Source organism: Lactuca sativa, chromosome 2, assembly GCF_002870075.4.
Source record: "Lactuca sativa cultivar Salinas chromosome 2, Lsat_Salinas_v11, whole genome shotgun sequence".
Lineage (NCBI taxonomy): Eukaryota > Viridiplantae > Streptophyta > Magnoliopsida > Asterales > Asteraceae > Lactuca > Lactuca sativa.
Genome location: NC_056624.2, coordinates 185281857 through 185303663, shown reverse-complemented (window position 1 = coordinate 185303663; position 21807 = coordinate 185281857). Strand labels below are relative to the sequence as shown.

General features: G+C 38.9%; 1 protein-coding gene across 1 annotated transcript; it reads left to right on the top strand.

The window, feature by feature from the left end:
* Positions 1 to 3660: 3660 nt before the first annotated feature.
* On the top strand, positions 3661 to 10338 carry LOC111876465 (putative serine/threonine-protein kinase receptor). The gene is made up of 7 exons (XM_023872993.1): positions 3661 to 3752; positions 3814 to 3912; positions 5964 to 6049; positions 6331 to 6382; positions 9601 to 9757; positions 9924 to 10073; positions 10264 to 10338. The coding sequence occupies exons 1-7, from the start codon at positions 3661 to 3663 to the stop codon at positions 10336 to 10338; spliced, it is 711 nt and encodes a 236-aa protein (XP_023728761.1).
* Positions 10339 to 21807: the final 11469 nt, after the last annotated feature.

Here is a 21807-nt window from a genome sequence, read left to right as displayed (position 1 = left end):
TAAGAAGGTTCGGTCCATATGAGTTTGAATTTGTCATAAACTTTGGTTTTAACAAATTCACATGGATAGGAACAAATACACCATTAAAATCTAAGTTTCATAAGATTCCCTCCTTCATGAAAATGACTGTGAGGAAATGCTTTCACTAAGGAAGATTTTAAGAAGATAGTGATTGTGAAATTGTATTCTCGAATGCGATTATGGTTACGGTATCCCTTTCCATGATTCGAATTGTGAGATTTGGCAATTAGTCTGAATTGTTTAAGACACACATATGAGCTATCTAAGGAAAAGGTGTATAAGTTTAAGAAGCCTTGATAAAAGATTATCAAAGCATTGGGTATTAGAAATATGAACTTAAAGAAATTCAATAGACATTGTTTTTCTGTAAGTTAAGTTGTTTCTAAATACATGTCAAAGATAGTGGAAGCATAAGTGTTATGTTTATAATAATCATCGTGATAGTGGGAGCATAAATGTTATGATTGCATGATTATTAAGGCAAGTATTGCAAGTTAGCAATATTAATTATAGAAAACAAGAGTTATACTTTGCAAAGTCGCAATGGTTGTAAAGTTGTTTTGCTATAATTAAGGGAGATAATATTATGCTTCATTTCAAATCTAAAGGCTTAGGTTATGGAACGTTAATAAATTTAGTCAATGAAACATAGTGTGTTTTTAAAATTCGATTATGATTACGACATTCCTCTTCATATTTCGAATTGAGAGAACGTAGCACATAAAATATTATGGCAGAAGTTTGATAAAGTATCGAATCTTTATGTAAGACATTATGCATCGTGTCGCATACGCTTCGGGTATAGGATCGATGGCAAATGCTATGATATTTGACCATTCTAAAATTTTCCAAATGTCTAGCGCATTTCGAGGGAAAAAGGACAAGAATCGGTTTTGACTAAGATAATTAAACAACTATTAAAGGACAATCCAAAGTTCGCCGAGAATTGGTCGCTTGTGAGTAGTTGGAAGCATGATATTGGATGGACCATATCGACATTATTATGAATAGATAAGATTCTATTAAGAATGAGTTGTCACATGGTAAGTATGGAAAGGTTTCCATATTGGGAATTGGATATTGAGAATCAATGTCTAGATTAGAAATTTTATGCAAAATGATGTTCAAAGGAATGTACTTTGAGTGAGAGACATCACATCTATGGAATTGTCTTGTAACAATCTCCGATAGAGGACTTTGTAATTTCATTGGCAATAGTCATTGTGACTTTAGTGCAGTGATATTACAAAAGGATCATTGCATAAAATGTTAGAATCTAACATATTCCATAAGTGGCAAGAATTTGATATTATTTCACTTATGAAAATGGATTAGGAGTTGTGAAATGAGTATGATTGGGAATGTGTTCATTTGATCTATTTGAAAAAGTAAGAACCGTAGGTAAACATTGTGTGCATGCTAAAAGCATGGGACAAGTGTTGTAATTCAAGTAAGAAGTTGATTACCCGAAACGACAAATAATGAGTAATCGATATGGTGATAAATAAAAGGTGTTTTATTTATACTCAAAGGTTTGAGGCCATATGGGATTAGTATTATTCTTGTGTTTCACTTTGCATGTTTTGACTTCCTGAATAATTTAATTAGTTGAGAACAGTCAAATTATTCAAACGGGCCACAGTCGTTCATATGTTGGAAGTAGATATGAATGAAGATTGTCGTGAATTGGTGTGTGGATTGTCTTAAGTGTATTAGACATAAGCAAATGTTTGCTGCAACATTTATGAGTGCTTATGAATATGAATTGATCATTGTATTAAACCCATGCTCAACTGGATCACCTCATGGATTTTTATCACAAGTGATTGGTGAGACGATAATATCTTATATTCTTGAAACCGAGATGTGTGAGTTGTATCTTGCGAGTCGGTTGCACATTGATAATATGTAAATGCACCAGTAACATGGTGTTATAAAACATATTGTTGTGTGTGATTTGGTGAGTGAGTGCAGGCGAGCATTGAGTCAAAGTTTAGTGATGGCACCTAAGTGCTTGGCCAAGCCGGGACTAAATTGATGTGTTCAATTGTAGTTTGTTGTCAGTCGTCATAAATATGAATTCGGGAAATAGCACATAGACAGAGAGAATGATTTAGATCCACGTCTCAGTCTATACGATATATAGAATGGAGGAATATATGATCCCTTATCTTAAGGACACGCGTATCTGATAAGATCAGAGTTGACAACGGCTTTGGAAAGCTACGATTGCAGATTAGGATCTGAAGTCATACGCAGGTAAGTTATTAGACTTATCCAAGTGGGAGATTGTTGGATTAGTATCTAAGTCCATAACTATTTTGGTATGTACTTGACCTGATGGTGCATGGTCCTTTTGGGTTGTCTTCACCAAAGCAACTTGATAGGATGAATAATGGAGAGAAAGGATTATGATTTATTAATATATTATGAGAATAATATATTAAAGGAGAAATCATATTGTTTAATTAATATTAGTCAAGAATTAATAAGAATTAAGTTTGTGGCTAAAAGACATTAATTAAACTTAAGGGACTAGAACTGTCAATTATATGATAATTGAATATTGAGCTAATGGACTCCATATTAAAGGGGTGGACGAATTCTATGGGGAAGCCCATTAGAAATCGTTTAAAGGCCTTTAAGGAAGGAGTCCATGGGTTGCTTAGGGCCTAAGCATCCAAATTAGGGTTTCCTTGTTTGATAACCCTAATAGCCTCACTATTTAAGGAACCCTTATGCCCCAAAAACGTGGTGAACTTGTTCTCTAGGGTTTCCACACGTTTTGGGCAGCCTCCTTCTCTTCTTTTCTTCATCCTCTTGCTCTTGGTGTTTGTGACACTACTAGAAAACAGCCCTTTAATGACGCGCAAACAATGACACGCGTTGATAGAGGACGCGCATTTGTACGTGCCCTAAAATATAATGTTAGATTTGCAAAATTTGAAGGATAGAAGACATGCATTTTGGTGTGCCCTAAAATTAATGTCCAACAAAAAAAACTACAAACACGGAGGGTGCTTATGTTAAATGTGTATCATCTAGAAATGTCGCTTTATAATTTTTATATTAGACGCGTGTTTTTAAGGGGGGAAAAGGAAATATCTACATTTCTAAAAGTTTCAAGTGCCCGCTTCTCCGCTCTGTCCTCTTGATCTCCTTTCATTCTCTCTCTCTATTCACTGTGCAACCCTAAGCCATCACCATCTTCCTTCTATCTAGGACGTGCTAGGGTTTTATTTATTTTAAGCTTAACTTCTCCTGATTTATTCTCTCTCTCTCTCTCTCTCTCCCTCTCTCTCTACAGCTCGACAACCACCCACCACCCTTCGTCTTCTCTCTGGTTCACCAACGTCTCCATTAAAGCCCCAATATACCACCGACAAAACATACCACAAGATCACCACCCCTATTTCGCACCAGCATCGTTGGTTACTAACACCGCCATTGGTATAAAAACCCTAGAACCATTAGGCCACCCTTTTCCGACATCCATGTCCCTCCTTTCTGTCTATCTCTAACAGACAACTGCAACATCGCATTCATGGTCGGCGCAGGCTACTTATGAGTTGGAATAAATTGGTAGGTAGAAAGCAACGCCTCTTTTACCTCTATGTCTCTATCTCCAGTGGCGATACAATGAAGCACGGGTTTAAGAAATCGGAGGAGGGATTGAGAGAATTTGTCGCTTCCTCTGGTTTCTCTTTTGATTCTGGTAATGTTTATATTCGGTTTCTCTTTCTTTAGAATTCTTTTTCACATATTTCTTCCCATATGATTTTATGATTTCAGATTTTTTCCATATGATTTTGATCTTAGATTGAGATTTAGAATTCTCAATCTTCGGTTTCTCCTTTATCCACCAGTTCATGTGCCCGATTGGGTTAATAGGTATGCTAGAATTTGATCAATTTCATTGAAATTTAGGGTGAATTAGGTTAGGGCGTGAATAGGAAACACTATAAATGGTTTGACTAAGTCGACGTCTTCTTCTCCTGTAACAATTTGACACCTCAACTCTTCTTTTCTACTGATCTGCAATCGATACTAGGTTTGATTTTTTTTTTGCAAGTTTTGTTAGTAGACCATGTCTACTGTTACTCAAATTAAACATGTCGTATTTTTTTTTTATTACAGGAGGTGGTTTGACGAATGGTGGTTGAAGGAGCACATAAGTTCAGAGCCACACAACCTCAACTTGATTTTTTGTTCTTCTTTCTTCTTTTGCTCCCGAGGCTTGATTTGATTGAAGGTTTGTGCTCTAAACTCTAAGAACGCTCTTGCATGGATTGATATTTGTCCTTCCTAGTTTGTTGTTGTTTCTGGATTTTCCATGAATTATTTTAGTAAGCTTTTTTTATTGTGTGGTAAAAGGTAAGTAGAAGCCTCGTACCAATTTCTCTTTCACATGAGACCTTTTGATAGAAGGAGATTTATTGGGCCCATAGGATTTTTAGTTTTCTTTTTTTAATTTCTTCAATAATCTAGTTTGGATGACTTGATAATTGTACAGATTTCTTCATGGCACTTTTTTCTGAAAGAACAACACATGGTTGACACTTGCAGAGTATTAGTATCTTTTCATGTCTTTAAATTCTTTTTTCTTTTTCTTTGTTAATTTATATGATGACCAACTTTGATTTCATGTTCCAGAAGTGGGTTGTAGTTTCGTCTATGTCTTTACTAGGTGCCAAATACTATATATAATATATATATATATATATATATATATATATATATATATATATATATATATATATATATATATATATATATATATATATATATATATATATATATATATATAATACATGCACATCTTGGTGACTCTTTTACTTTTTCTTTGATTATATATTATGATCAGATTCTCATTTTAGACATTACCAGTTTGTTGTCTTTTCATCATGATAAGCATTTTTTATCTTACTATCTTTCTGATTGGTCCAAGAAAACATAAGAGCAGTTCCGATTCCAGCCATTCCTGATGTGTTCCCACCCTTCACTTTTCTGTGAATCCTTGTTGTGGTAAAAGATGAAAGGAGCTCTATTATTTTGATCCATCTTTGCAGAAAGAACCATATCCTTGCAGCTCCATTAGTATTATATTGTCTCCTTTAAATCTTAATCCTTTGTATGATCATCTCTCTTTCTTCCCAAAAAAATAGTTTACCTATCATCGTATTGACGACCCCATACCAATTAGGTAATCAAATCTTTTAACTAGACAAGGATGTATGCGTTTGATTAAACGCACAACACGACTCAATGACACCATAAACGTTGATCCATTGATTTAGGTTCATGGGATTGATTTTAGTTTTAAAGTATATAGCGCCAGTTGCCATGCGCCCTCCAAAAAAAATTCAGTTCTAAAAGCGCACCTATATTTCCACTTTGTAGTTTCGATATCTATGATTAGTATATGTGGTCTTTGTGTTGAAACAATTAGGCTGATATTTAGCATCATATCAGTTACATATGATAATTTAAGTTTGAATAGTATCATGCCTTGAATTCTTCCTTAATGTGTTTTTGACTATGTAGGTTTGTTGGGTGCCAAATACCATGGTCCAAGCATCATCTCGATGACTGTTTTCCTGATCTTCCTTCACATCTTATGATCATTTGTCCTTTTTAACATTATTAGTATTTTGTATTTCTATCATGATGAAGAATTTTTTGTCTTGTTCTTTTGCTGATAGGTCTACAAAAGCATGCTCCTTGATTGGATTTTTGTCTTTCCTGGTTTGTTTCCATTTATGGCTCTTATTTATGCTCATATTTTGTTGTATGAAATAAAAACACCATACTTACCACCCTAAATTAGTCATCACAACACACCCGCAAATCAAAAATGAAACCCACTTCTATTACTCCTCGTTCCCCTTTTCCCACTCAACTTTTTATTTCATCTAGTTCTATTTTTTTTTTTTTGCTTTTAGTCAGGCTGGATTTGTTCAAGTACCTGATTCTGATAGGCTAGGTTCTTTCTCAGACTTGTATGCCATGGGTACAAGAGTAATTAAAGGTGATTGTTTTTTCAGATTATAGGGTTTCCTTTTTAAGATACACAATTACAAATCTCATATTATTATTACTATTTTCAGATATGGAGGACTTATTATGTTCGAATTTGGACCCAAGCTAATTCTAAAATTAATTGTGTTGTTCTTTTGATCCGGATGTTTTTGAAATTCAAACATAATTTTTTGTGGTTTTTATTTAATTCTACAAAATCTTTAATTATTTTTTCAAATTTTTGTGGAAGACTGTTTGTTTTGTCTTATAAACTTTTAACTTCATCTGCAGGTTCTGAGTGGTTTGCTTCAGAAATGAAAGCTTTGAGTGATGACTATGAACAGTTTAGCAAGACTGCGGTGCGGCCCGCAGCAATCGTATGAGAGTATGGTTAGACTGCAGTGTGGCCCGTAGCATTAGATTAGTAAGACTGCGGTGTGACCCGTAGCATTAGATTAGTGAGACTGCGGTGTGGCCCGTAGCATTAGATTAGCAAGACTACGGTGTGGCCCGCAACAATCGTATGAGAGTATGGTTAGGCTACGGTGTGGCCCGTAGCACTGGCTTAGCAAGATTACGGGGCGGCCCGTAGCTTTGGTTGGCTGGCAACGTAGAAGTGTTGTAAGACTACGGGATGGCCCGTAGCATTCATCGGTCCCTATTCGTTAGGGAGAATGTATCAGGTGTATGATTTAGTGGCAGAGTGGATTGAGCGGTTATTGGTGAAGTTTCTTCGAAAGTCGCTCGGAGCGACTAGGAGTTGAGTTGGGGCTAGCGACCGGTGGGAGCCGGTAATCCAGATATTGGTAGACTGGTAGGGACCAGGGTGGTCTCAGTTCACCCAGATAAGGAATAGCAGAAATTTCCAGCCAGTAGCAGTGCTGGTAAGCAGTCTATGGTGAAATTCAGATAGCTCGTCGTGGGGTGCTCGACACCAATTATAGTAGAAAGAATGCCCAGTGGATACTGGCGATAATGACCCGTACTGGAAGTAGCGGGAGTAATAGATTTGGTGAAGATAGGATCCTCACAGTGGCAGGGGAGATAGTTGTTTTGGGGCATCGCCTTGGGAGAGCAAGGGAATCGCGTGAGGAAAGAAGGGGTGAATCCCCTATGGGTTCAGTTGCAGTACTCGGAGAGTACCAGAAGGTTGTCGGCTGAGTAAGTTGTGTTTCCCAAATGATCAGGGTCAGATTTGACCCGAAATGATTATCCGCAGGGTTTTGCGTTAGTCAGAATGACCGGGTGGAAGACCAGCGAAGGTGGGCAGCTGGTGTTGGGATAATTGGTGGGTATTGAAGGCGGATTGCAGGCGGTGGGCCATGGAAAACTTCGAGGACGAAGTTTAATTTAAGTGGGGGAGAGTTGTAACACCCAAAGTTTTGAAGGCCAAGAAAGGAAAGAAAATCCTATGTTTAGGGGTCGACTCGGCGAGTCCAAGCGGGATCCGGGTCGAGGAGTAAGTGACCGACTCGGCGAGTAGGCCAAGGTGACTCGGCGAGTCTGGTCTGTGCGTGGAAAACCCTAAATTCGGGACTTGGAGCCTATATAAACGTCTTAATCTTCTTCCTAGGGTTCCCTTACCGCCTCTTCAACCCTGGATACCAAACCCTAGCCATCATAACCTTTGATTGAGCCATTTGTTGCCTTGGAAGGTGCATTAAAGCTTGGAGAAGGAAGAAGGAACTTGGAGGAGCAAGAAGGGACTATAGATCTGGAGTTTGTGGAGCCTTTCTGAGATATTGAAGGTAATAAGTCGTCCCTCTCTCCTTTAGGTCTTCCATGGTTGTGAGATTTGGGGCTTTTAAGCCATGGTTTGACACCCATTTGAGTTAGAAGTCGGATCTGGAGTTGCTACTTCAGATCCAAGTGTGTTATGGTCTAGAGAAGCATAAAGTATCAGCCCTTGAGTCAATGTTGAAGCCCTTTGGCCTTAAACCCTAGTTTATGGTGAATTTTGCTTAGATCTCCTTCTCTACACGTAAAGTTTGCAACTTTACGTGAGGAATAGGCTTGGGAAGGGTAGACCTACAGATTTGAGTCCCTGCATGACTCAAAAGTCCTCTGCATGTATGAAGGACCGGATGGACTCGGCGAGTCCTTTGAGTGGACTCGGCGAGTAGCTTGAAGATGAGGAGGAACTCGACGAGTGGGATGAACAGCTCGTCGAGTCGGATGAAGTTGGGCATGAACTCGGCGAGTTGGAAGAACAACTCGGCGAGTTGGATGAAGATTGTCTTGGACTCGACGAGTCTGTTCTTGGACTCGGTGAGTGAAGTCGTGAAACCCCAAACCCCTCGCGTTTAGACTCGAATCAGTGAGTCGATTAGAGACTCGGTGATTTGGACAGGTCAGGACTCGGAAATCGGTAAACTCGGCGAGTCATGGACTGACTCGGCGAGTAGAGTCGCGAGTGGAAGGACTCTGGACTTATGAACTCGACGAGTCAGTAGGGTGACTCGACGAGTAGGGTTGACCTGGAAGGTTGACTTTGACCAGGACTTTGACTTCGACCAGAGTTGACTTTTAGGAGATAGTTATACTAAGTGTTGCATTGATATTGGTAGCTCGGAGAGCTAGTGGAGCGGGAGTTCATAGAGTTGTCGGTCAGCAGCCGGAGGATTATCAGCAGAGTTCAGCAGTGCGAGGTGAGTCTCCTCACTGTTTGTATGGGTCTAAGGCACCAATGCCGGCCCATTTAGAATATGCATGGAAGACCAGGGGGTGGCTCCTGGCAGACAGTATGTTATTATGTATGATAGGAAGACCCGGGGGTTAGCCCTAGGCAATATGCATGAAAGACCAGGGGTGGCTCCTGGCACACAGTATGTTACTATGGATGACAGGGAGACCCGGGGGTTAACCCTAGGAAATATGTATGAAAGACCAGGAGGTGGCTCCTGGCGCATTGTTTGCTATTATATATGAAAGACCAGGAGGTGGCTTCTGGCACACTGTATGCTGCTTAGCTAAGTAGAGTAGTATGTACGGTTGTCTTTGTGATAATTGCATAAAAGACCAGGGGGTGGCCCTTGGCACATGTCTGTAAGACCAGGGGGTGGCCCTTGGCACTTGTCTGTAAGACCCAGGGAGCGGCCCAGGCTTAACCAGAAAGACCACGCGCGGCCCGTGGCATAATGGCAAGACTATGTTTGGCACATAGCACCTTATTTGATTATGGATAAGTCGGTTATGTATAGCTCTTGGCTATGAATGGTTTGTATGGTATGAGGTATTTGGGGAACTCACTAAGCTTCATGCTTACGGCTTTCAGTTTTGGTTTCAGGTACTTTTGGTAGCGGATGATGGAGCTCGGGATGATCGCATGGCACACACCATAGATTAGTCAGCCTGGGAATGTTTTACTCTGATAATGAACATGTGTTTTGAAAACTAATACTCTGTTTATGTTTTGAAATGATGATTTTACTTTAAGTGATACTTTATTAAAAGAAATTTTTAGTCTTAAATTTTGGGACGTTACAAAAAGTACATATAACTTAACTACTAACTCAATTTGATTAAAGTAAATTTTCAATAACCAATGTTAAATCTTTGTAGGAATAGTGGTTATGTAGCACCTGAATATGCAATTTATGGGCAATTATTTGAGAAAGTTGATACATACAGCTTTGGTGTGGTGGTCCTAGAAATCATTAGTGGAAAGAGATACAAGGATGTTGACTACCAATTAGTCACTCAAAATCTCCTTGATCATGTAAGTATCTCATAATTAAGGGTTGGTTTATTCAACCCGTTCTTTTCATTTATGGTTTTAATGATGAAGGTATCTCAAACACTCAATGATTTATTTTGTATTCAGTGAGGCCTTAAGCTTAGGTGAGAAGTTCTTACTAGCCTTTCTGTTGTTATGTGTATGATAGGCATGGGATCTACATAAGAGTGGAACGCATCTGAATTTAATGGATGAGAAACTAGATCCTAGTGAATATGCAGTAGAACATGCTATGGAGATCAAGATAGCATTCATGTCCACTCAACTACCATCAACTAGACCTGCAATGTCTGAAGTGGTTATATTCTTTTAAGTGAAAAATCTCTTCAAGAAAGAGCACCAATCTTTCACCTTATATATATATATATATATATATATATATATATGTATATATATATATATATATGTATATATGTATCTATATATGTATGTATGTATGTATGTATGTATGTATGATTTGTATTAATACCTTATGTATATATATGCAGCAATGGGAAGGATTAATTGAGTTGATGGGAACTGAATCAAGAGCTGTAGGGGGTCTTGAATTTTTACACAAGTAAGTTATGGTTTGCTTTTTGTTGGTTTATAAGAAAGGGGCTAGGGGTAAAATAGTCATTTTACTAACGGTGCGAGTAAGAGGGACCAAAATCACAACAATGTGAAACAACAAGGAGTATAAGTTCAACTAAAGCCTTGCCTTTTGAAGGATCAAAGTCTTCAGTTGAACCAACTACAATTGTTAGTCCCTGAATATAGCTTTCTTTTTTCTTTTCATCCTTATAGTTTCCTTTTTGCATATTTGGCCTCTTCTCCAACAAAAATGACTATTTTTGGGTCCAAAGTGGAAAAAAATCAGCTATACTCAAGGACCAAAACCTTTACAAGAACCTCAAAAATAAGGACCCAAATTGAAACACAACTTTTTATTACAAGGGTAAACATGTCATTTTCTAATTCAAACTTTTTTCCTTTATGTAAATATAAAAATATATATTTTCCCCTCCCTGAAACAAACCTCAACAAGATGAAGATTGGAAGCACGGTTGAGGACAAAAGCAAACTCACAATTGTATTGTCTCATACTTTGCTCAAAAGCTTCTTTAATGCTCACAACCTGCATGTTAATCAATTTTTATAGCATGCTCACAACGTATCGAGAAGTTTTGGAGGAAACGAGACTCAAGCAAAAAGCAAACACATGGAGAGTTGTTGGCAGATAGTAAGCTAGATAATGCAATTGTATATAAATTCTGCTTCTCTTGAGTTCATTTTTTTATAACATTTACTCACTAATGGAATAGACATATTAGTGAAATGAATCATCTTTGTTGTTTATGGTATTTTATTTGTATGATATTAAATTTTATGCAATGGATTGTACTTTTTGTATATGATATTTATTTTCTATTATGAGACATTAAATACAAATTTAATTTGAAAATTAGTAAATCTGAAAAATATTTTTTTTAAACATTTAAAATTATGATACGCAAAAATGTGTGTCATCTTCATTTATGACATGACCTTTCTTGACAGGGGCTATTTTGATACGCATTGCGTGTCATTAACATGCGCGTCGTTACGACACGCGAATGCGTGTCATCTTCCTTTATGACAGGGCCTTCCTTGATACGCATTGTGTGTCATAAACGCGCGTCGTAAATGTGCGTCGTCTCTCTTTATGACAGGGCCTTCCTTGACAAACATTTACGCGTCGTCTGAGCCTTTTACGACGCGCAATGAGCGTCGTAAAAGGCTATTTTTCTAGTAGTGTGAACCATTAGAGGAGTGACATTTGTGACTCTAAGCTTTCTAAAGTCAATACAAGGAGGATTTGGGATTGTTATTGCTACATAACAATCAACGTAATAACTTAAACCCATTCTTATGTTAATATGATTACTTGTATGATAGAACTAGGGTTAATAGTCTTGGATGAATTGCATGTACAATAGAGAAACCTAGATCCAAGCATTAGGGTTTGTATGAGCACATAAGATGTTCTTATTGCCAAAACCCGTCAGGTTAATGGGTAAAGGATTGGTTAGAACACAAGTGTTGAGCGAGTATTTGTTTGGATTCACATTTTCAGGGACATGTGTGTGGTCCTTGTATCGAGAACTTCCAAGCAAGGATTTTGGTTGTAGTCAGTCGTCCCGACAAAGACAACGAAGATGGATTTCATATGTGCTTATGTTGCTCAGGCTACTTGTCAGTTGTAAGGTTGGTTAGCTCATCGGATCAAGTGCTATCACTAATAGAATAAGAGATGTTGTGATCTATCAACTTCTGGGTGTGGCTGGTACATTTTCGTTTAGACTTGTTCAGCTATATGGATTGTTTGAAGGCGTTCGAGTTGTATTAGTTGTTGAGACTTTGAGCACATCGATCTTTCGGTAAGAATAGAGTAGCAGACATTTGAATTGCGAGTTAGGGTGTCGGAACAAAGTCATTTAGTTCAGGGAGTTTTCTTGATAAATTGTGATTATAATGGAGTTGTTCGGTTACTTGTGATAAGGATAATGATTTGAGATGAGCAAGTATGTGGTTGGTGTAACGCCCCGATTTCCGAGATGTGTAAAATTGAGGATTTAGTGCAAGTTGAAGGGCCTACTCGACGATTTGGTTGGCCCCAACTCGTCGTGTAGGAGTTGATCTGGACGCGTGGGTTAGGAAGCCTACTCATCGAGTTGGAGGGATGGACTCAACGAGTTGAGTTTGGGTGATGAAACCCTAAGTTCTCGGATGTGCAACCTATTTAAAGGACCATAAGTCCTTTACCCCACCTCCCTTACCACCTTTCATGTCTAAAGAGTAACCCTAGCAAGATAAGTGTGTGTGTGTGTGTGTGACCAAAAGTGAGTTTTTGAAGCATTCCTTGAAGAGGCTTGAGGACCTAGAGGCTTGGAACGAGGGAAAGCTTGTAGATCCGGCATCTACATCGTGTTGGCATCCGATGGGAGGTAAAAAGTCTCTAACTTGGCTTTCAATTCCTTAGATCTCTTCTTATGTGAGTTTATGGGCTTTTGGTGCAAATTGAGGTCCATTCTCGAGTTAAGCTTGCCCAGAGGGTATGAGTTTCAGATCTCGACTTCTCTAGGTCCCATGTACATAAAGCTTCAAGCTTTATGAAGCTTTGACCCATCTTCATGTCCTAAATGTTGGAATAGTGTCTAAGGCTGTAACTATATTCGGTTGTGCATGGTCCTTTTGGGTTGCCTTCACCATAGCAACTTGATAGGATGATTTATTAAGAGAGAATAAATATTATTAATATATTATGGGAATAATATAATGAATAATATATATGTTATTTAATTAATATAAGTCATAGAATTAATTAGAATTAATTTGGTGACTTAAAGAGATTAATTAAATAAAGGGGTATAAACTGTCAATTGTTTGATAGTTAAGCTTTAAACTGTAAATCCATTTGGATATACTATGGACGAATTCTAAGAGGATTAGGATAGCTAAAATCGTCCATTAGAGTTATCTAGGAATGGATTTGGATAGCCTTAAGAGAAGATTATCTGATAGGGACTTATCTGTAATCATTAAGGAATCTACAAGTATAAATAGACCCCATGACATAGGGAATTCGACACTTCTGAAAAAGCAAGAGAACTCTGGTCGAATTCCTCCCCTCTCCTCTCTCCCAAATCATCCTCCTTGCTTTGGTGTTTGTAAGCCATTAGAGGAGTGACATTTGTGACTCTAGAAGCTCCAAGACCTCAAGATCAACAAGGAACTCAAAGGTATGATTCTAGATCTGTTTTAATGTTCTTGTTTAACCTAATTAGGAATTAGAAGTCTTGGATTCAAAGCATGTTTATTAGAAAGCCTAGATCCAAGCATTAGGGTTTTGCATGCGCACATAGGAAAGTTCTTATGGCTAAAACCCATCAGTGGTATCAGAGCCTAGCTTGGTTTTCTGTAAATTGTTGCTTGATTAACTGAAACAAACCTGCAAAATTCGAATTTTTGGTTTCTGAGTCATGGACTCGGCGAGTCTCAAAGTGGACTCGGCGAGTAGGCCTGACTCGGCGAGTCCAGTTGTGCACTCGGCGAGTCCAGGCGTCAGGAATGGCCAGTTTCGGGATTTCTTTGTGTTTATCTTATCTTAACTTACCATAAACTAATTAGATCAACATTAATTCGTTTTTCTGATAAATATAACTATTATCTTGATCTAGTTAAAGGTAATTATCAACTAATTAAATATTTAATTTCCTTATATGATAATTAATTAATTATTTTGATTATTTTGGTAATTATCTTAAAAAGAAATCTTGAATAAATCAAATATAGATAATTAGGATATTAATTGTTAATTGGAATTATTTGTTATTTGATCCTCCATGTTTTAAATGTTTAAAACCTACCCTCATGTTTTGAAATTTACTTTTGTGATTAAAAGTTTTAATTTAGACAACTTAAATTTCAAACCCTAGATTTTAAAAGTTTTAAAATACAACCCTATACTAATATGATATTACTAGAATAATATATATATGTATAACTAAATGCTAGTCTTACCGTTAGTAGGCCTCATTCACGAAGCCGATCTATAAGGTGGGTATAAGGTTGCGGCCTATAAAATGGCGCTTAATGGGTGTACACTCACACCCACCGCTTGCTTGATTGGTGGAGGGTCGTTAGCCGAACGGGTAGGATAGGGCAACCTCATCCTCTCATTAAAAGTATAATAAGAAATACAAGTAACTACACATATTTCAAAATTTCCCAATCCTAGTTACTTTAGGAAAAGTGAATTGATGCAATCCCATGAAATTACACTTTGCACCTTGCTAAGATGTTGGTGGAGCGTGTGTGGTTTACCGGCACACTAATTGGTTCTAAGCGAAGGTGGCAAAGGGTGATTCGTTGTTTATCATAGTTCAATGGAGCGTGTGTGGTTTACCGGCACATTGAATAGGTGATTGTTACAATGAAGGCGCCATGTGAATTTGCATGGTAATTCACACCCGCTTTGTGATCCTCGGCATCCCAGTCACAAACAAGAGGGGCATATCGAGATTTAAACATGCCATTGAATAGTTTCAATGAATCTCATCCGAACCTAGGAATTCTCAAAAACACTTAGGACTAATAGTTTAAGTTTCGTGATGGAGAATTAGTGAATCGTCATTCACTTACCTTCAATTTATTTGCATGTTAGATTACGGCATCCCTTTTCTAGTATGTAAATGTTATTGTTGGATCCTAGCCCTAATTTTCTTATTGGGTGATAATTAGGGATTCTTATTCTAATCTATCTTTGTCCTTTTTCTAATTATAGATGTCAAACGCAAACAACGCTGCTGCTAGTTCTTTCACATTGATGAGCCTTTGCCAAAAGGTCACCTTCGATGGAACGAACTTTAGCGAATGGATAAGATACATTCGCACCATTGCTCGCTATGAGGACAAAGAGTATGTCCTTGATGAGAAGCTCGAGAAAATCAACACCGAAATTGCTACTCCCGCCGAAATCACCGCCTTTGAAACTCATGAGCGAGATGCAACGAAGGTACATTGCATCATGATCGCCACCATGAACTCCGAATTCCAAAAGTCCTACGAGGACATGTACCCGTACGAGATGCATCAAGACTTATTGGAGAGGTATCACCAAAACGCGAGACAAGAGAGGTACGAGATTTTCACTAACATGATTTCCGCGAAGATGGGTCATGGAGAATCTCTTACCGTGCACTTGCAAAAGATGCAAAGGTATGTTGACCGCCTTCGCAAGTTAAATGTTGACTTCGGTGAGGATTTGGCGATCGACATGGTGCTTCACTCTTTGCCTCCGATGTACAATCAATTTAGGATGACCTACCACATGAACAAAGAAGAAGTCACCCTAAGCAAACTCCAAGGTCTCTTGAGGGTTGCTGAGAGCAACTTCAAAGACAAGTCTGTTGCACCTACTCCCAATCCGCCCGCTGCTCCTGTCTTGGCTATTGGACAAGGGAAGGGAAAGAAGAGGAAAGCTTCATCGAAGAACTATCGCAAGGTGAAAGCCCGAGATGGTGCCTCTTCTAGTGGGACCAAAGTTGATCCCGCCAAGCCCTGCTCTAACCCGAAGGAGGCAGAGTGTCACCACTACCACAAGATAGGACATTGGAAGAGAAGCTGCCCGGATTACCTGCAAGCAATCAAAGAAGGAAAGATCAAGCCATCTTTCGCAGGTATATATACAATCAAATCTAACGATTCTAATCATGCTATTTCTTGGGTTCTTGATACCGGTTGTGGTTATCACATTTGTTCTAATGTGCAGGGACTAAGAAGAAGTAGGGATGTGGAGCAAGGAAGGATAAATCTAATCATGGGGAACAGAAGATCGTCGCCTGTAACCAAGATTGGAGTGTATTCCTTAGTGCTTAGGAATAGTTTAGTTTTAGATTTGAACAATTGTTGCTATTCGCCAGAAATGGCAAGAAACATCATTTCATTTCATGGTTTATTTAGACAAGGATTTAGATTTTCTTTTAATAATGAGAATGGTTCTATTTTGGCTTATCTAAATGGTGTCTTTTACTTTGAAGCTATACCATGTAATGGAATATATGAAACTGTTATGATTGTTGATAACTTTGGAAATGATGTTTTGAATATTGATTCTTCCACTAGTATGGATAAAGCTTCCTTGTGGCATTGCCGTCTTGGACATGTCAACAAGAAACGCATAGCCCAACTCCAAAAGGATGGAGTGTTGGAGTCATTCGACCTTAGGGAAGATGACACATGCGAGTCTTGTTTGCTTGGAAAGATGACTAAGTCGCCCTTCACAAGTACTTGTGAAAGGGGCGAGGGTCTATTGGACCTAATACATACCGATGTATGTGGACCGTTTAGATCAACCACGAAGGATGGGAACCGCTTCTATGTGACTTTTACCGATGACTATAGTAGATATGGGTATATCTACTTAATAAAGCAAAAGTCAGACACCCTTGAAAAGTTCAAAGAGTTCAAGAATGAAGTGAAGAATCAATTGGGCAGGAAAATCAAGATGCTTCGATCCGATCGAGGAGGAGAGTACCTAAGTCTTGAATTCCACGATTATCTCAAAGAGTGTGGAATAGTTTCGCAATTGACGCCTCCTAGGACACCGCAGTTAAATGGTGTGGCAGAAAGGCGTAATCGAACCTTATTGGATATGGTTCGCTCTATGATGAGTCGCGCTTCACTACCAATCTCTTTTTGGGGGTATGCCTTAGAGACTGCCGCCCATATCCTTAACCGAGTCCCTACTAAGAAGATTGCCAAAACACCTCACGAGATGTGGACAGGGAAAGCTCCCTCGTTGGCACATATCAAGGTTTGGGGTTGCGAGGCTTTCGTAAGACGAGATACTCACGACAAGCTTGAACCGAGAAGTGAGCAATGTATTTTCATCGGCTACCCGCAGACATCCTTTGGATATCTCTTCTATAGACCGAAGGACAATGTTGTCTTCGTTGCGAGGAGAGGAGTTTTCCGAGAGCGAGAACTCATAAGCCAAGGAGACAGTGGGAGGCAAATCGAACTTGAAGAGATTCAAGAGTCGATGGATGAAGGAACCTCTACCGCTGGCACTCAACCCGAGGAGGAAACTCCGGTTGAACCAATTGACGAATCCTTACCTCTTAGACGTTCCGATAGAGTTAGAGTTCATCCCCAGTTCTATGGCTTTCATATTACTACCGAAGGGGACACGTATATTAGTGATGGTACACTAGTAAATCTTGATGAACCTAATAGCTACAAGGAAGCCATGGCAGGCCCGGAGTCTGTAAAGTGGAAAGAGGCAATGGATAGCGAGATCCAATCCATGTATGATAACCAAGTTTGGAATTTGGTTGATTACGTGCCCGGACGTAAGACCGTTGGGTGCAAATGGATCTTCAAGAAGAAGACCGACGTGGATGGGAACGTACACACATATAAAGCGCGATTGGTCGCGAAGGGCTTTACTCAAACTCCCGGAGTTGACTATGATGAGACCTTCTCACCAGTTGCGAAGATTAAATCTATTAGAGTGATGTTAGCAATTGCCGCATTTCATGATTATGAGATCTGGCAAATGGATGTCAAGACCGCTTTCCTTAACGGAAAGTTGGCTGAGGATGTTTACATGGCTCAGCCAGAGGGGTTTGTGGATCCGAAGCATCCGAATAGAGTGTGTAAGCTTGAGAAGTCCATTTATGGACTTAAGCAAGCATCTCGCAGATGGAATCTTTGTTTCGATGAGAAAGTCAAAGAGTTTGGATTTGTACGAAGCGAAGACGAATCTTGTGTATATGTCAAAGCCAGTGGGAGTATAGTAAGCTTCCTCGTTCTATATGTCGATGACATATTACTCATAGGAAACGACATCCCGACTCTGCAGGAAGTTAAGTCCTGGCTCGGGAAGTGCTTCGCTATGAAGGACCTCGGAGAAGCTTCTTACATTTTGGGAATAAGGATAATAAGAGAAAGAAGTAAGAGACTAATTGGACTTAGTCAGAATACTTACTTAGAGAAGGTACTAAAACGTTTTAGTATGGAAAACTCAAAGAAGGGAGAACTACCAATACAAAGTAATGCCAAATTGAGTAAGACTCAAAGTCCGAGTACCGAAGCTGAGATAGCAGAAATGAGCCGAGTACCATACGCTTCCGCAGTTGGCTCAATCATGTACGCTATGACTTGTACTCGCCCTGATGTAGCCTTCGCCTTGAGCATGGTTAGCAGATATCAAGGGAATCCTGGCAAAGCACATTGGATTGCGGTGAAGAATATCCTTAAGTACCTTCGGAGGACAAAGGAATGGTTCTTAGTCCTCGGAGGGAGTGATGACTTGAAGGTGCGAGGGTATAGTGACGCCAGTTTTCAAACCGACAGGGACAACTACCGTTCGCAGTCGGGCTGGGTCTTTACCCTAAATGGAGGAGCAGTGACATGGAAAAGTTCCAAACAGGAAATCGTAGCTGATTCAACGTGCGAATCAGAGTACATTGCAGCGAGCGAAGCGTCGAAGGAGGCAATATGGCTAAAGAACTTCATCGGTGATCTTGGAGTCGTACCTGCCATAAAGGAGCCAATGGAGATTTTCTGTGATAACGAAGGTGCGGTTGCCTTGACCAAGGAACCGAGGGATCATGGTAGATCAAGACATATCGACAGAAAGTATCACTTCATTAGACATCGTGTAGAAGAAGGACAACTCGTGGTTAAGAGGATATCATCAGAAGATAACCCAGCAGATCCGCTTACGAAGGGACTGAGTAGGGTTAAGCACTTGCAGCATGCTAGGAGTATTGGGCTGAAGGATGATATTAGCATAGATTAGATAGTATTAGAAACGTGTAATAGATAAATGTAATTAACATTTGATGATTAAATAAAGGAGTTTTATTTATGAGTAATGTTACTATCTTATGTTAATTGTTTAAGCTATTGTTTCACTTTGCATGTTTTGACTTCCAGAATAATTGAGGTTATTAGGAATAATCGAATTATTCAAATGGTCCACAATCGTTCATATGTTGGAAGTAGATATGAAAGAAGATTGTCGTGAATTGGTGTGTAGAATGTCTAAATGGTGTTAGACATAGCAGAGGATTGCTGCAACGTTCATGAGTGCTTATGAACTAGTTTTGAGCATTGGAATAAACCCGCGCTTGTTGGAATCACCTTATGGAATAAGATATAAAAGGTGATCGCAAGACGATAATATCATATAGTCTTAAAACCTAGATATATGGTTTATTATTTGTTAATTGATTGTACATTGATAATACGAAAACGCATCAGTAACTTGGTGTTATAAAACGTATTGTTGTGTATAGTTGGTAAATGAATAAGTAAATGCATATAAGTCGAAGTTTATCTGTAACTTTTATCTAAGAAGGTAAAAGCGATATCTCGGCCGCTCGATGATTTGATTTGACTTATGTGCCGGGCCCGGTCAGAACTGAATTGATGTGTTCGATTAAGTTCTATGTCAAATAAATCAGAGATCGAGAAACCTAAATGCTTGACTAACCATTCCATAGGATTGTCAGCATGATATCTAACAGAGGACTGTACGTTCCCTTATCTAAAGGACAAGATTGATTAGATCAGAGTTGACAGCGTCTTTGAGAGCTACGATTGCAAACCGAATTGTACTTGTATAGTTACTAGACTTATCCAAGTGGGAGACTGTTGGAATAGTGTCTAAGGCTGTAACTATATTCGGTTGTGCATGGTCCTTTTGGGTTGCCTTCACCATAGCAACTTGATAGGATGATTTATTAAGAGAGAATAAATATTATTAATATATTATGGGAATAATATAATGAATAATATATATGTTATTTAATTAATATAAGTCATAGAATTAATTAGAATTAATTTGGTGACTTAAAGAGATTAATTAAATAAAGGGGTATAAACTGTCAATTGTTTGATAGTTAAGCTTTAAACTGTAAATCCATTTGGATATACTATGGACGAATTCTAAGAGGATTAGGATAGCTAAAATCGTCCATTAGAGTTATCTAGGAATGGATTTGGATAGCCTTAAGAGAAGATTATCTGATAGGGACTTATCTGTAATCATTAAGGAATCTACAAGTATAAATAGACCCCATGACATAGGGAATTCGACACTTCTGAAAAAGCAAGAGAACTCTGGTCGAATTCCTCCCCTCTCCTCTCTCCCAAATCATCCTCCTTGCTTTGGTGTTTGTAAGCCATTAGAGGAGTGACATTTGTGACTCTAGAAGCTCCAAGACCTCAAGATCAACAAGGAACTCAAAGGTATGATTCTAGATCTGTTTTAATGTTCTTGTTTAACCTAATTAGGAATTAGAAGTCTTGGATTCAAAGCATGTTTATTAGAAAGCCTAGATCCAAGCATTAGGGTTTTGCATGCGCACATAGGAAAGTTCTTATGGCTAAAACCCATCACTAAACCCCTTCTTGAGCTTAGTTTTGGGTGCTTTAGCCTTGGGAGGCCTTTCATGATCGTAAAGTTAGTAACTTTACGTGGTAACTCCATCCTAGGAGGTTGGATCTGGTGTTTAAAGCATTGGAATCGAGTGGAATGAGTGTAATCAGAAAGGGATGAGGAACTCGACGAGTTGAGATGAGTTTTCTCGTTTCTGGTTTTAGAGTGAACTCGGCGAGTTGATGAGACAACTCGACGATTGGTTAGGGTTTTTCCCTGGTCTTCTGGACTCTGCATGGACTCGACGAGTTGGCTAGCAACTCGGCGAGTTGACTCGGGTTTTCGTGATTTTTGAGTACTGAGGACTCGATGAGTTCATGAGTTGCACTCGACGAGTTGAGTCAACATGGACTGTTGACTTGAATGTTGACTTCCGTTGAATTTTTAGGTTGGGTCAATTTGTGGACTTTGGAGAGCATGGAGGGGTAAAATGGTCTTTCACCCTTTTCGGAGAGTTAGTAGAGGAGTTAGCTTAATGTTTTATATAATTGTTAAGTAGAGATGATTGTAATATGTGTAGGCGGAGTCTAGACCAGCAGTTTGAGTGTGGGATATATTGCTTTACTCCGTGAGGTGAGTCTTCTCACTATACTTACCTGAGTGGCAATCGTTGTGTGCCCGGAGGGTCTTATGTGCTTATACTGAGTTATGTGATATCATGCATTTTGTCTTTGTGATTTATGTTGTACATTACTCATGTGCCTTAATGAGTTATCTTGTTCTTGTGAGACCGGAGGGTCTTCACTAAGATACCGGACTGGAGGGTCTGACCCGAGCTGTGAGACTGGACGGTCTTCACTGAGACACATGAACGGAGGGTCCCTATTGAGATATAGCCATGAGAGGCTAATTATTTGCGTGTGGTATTTTGGGGAACTCACTAAGCTTCGTGTTTACCGTGTTGTGTGATATGTGTTTCAGGTACTTTTCAAGATCGCGGGAAGGCACCGGCTTGATTGTACACACCAGTTAGAGATCATAATTTTGAGGATTTTGGGATTTTATCAAACATTGTTGACTTGTGTTTTGACTATTTACACATTTTGTGGTTTTTGGGAAA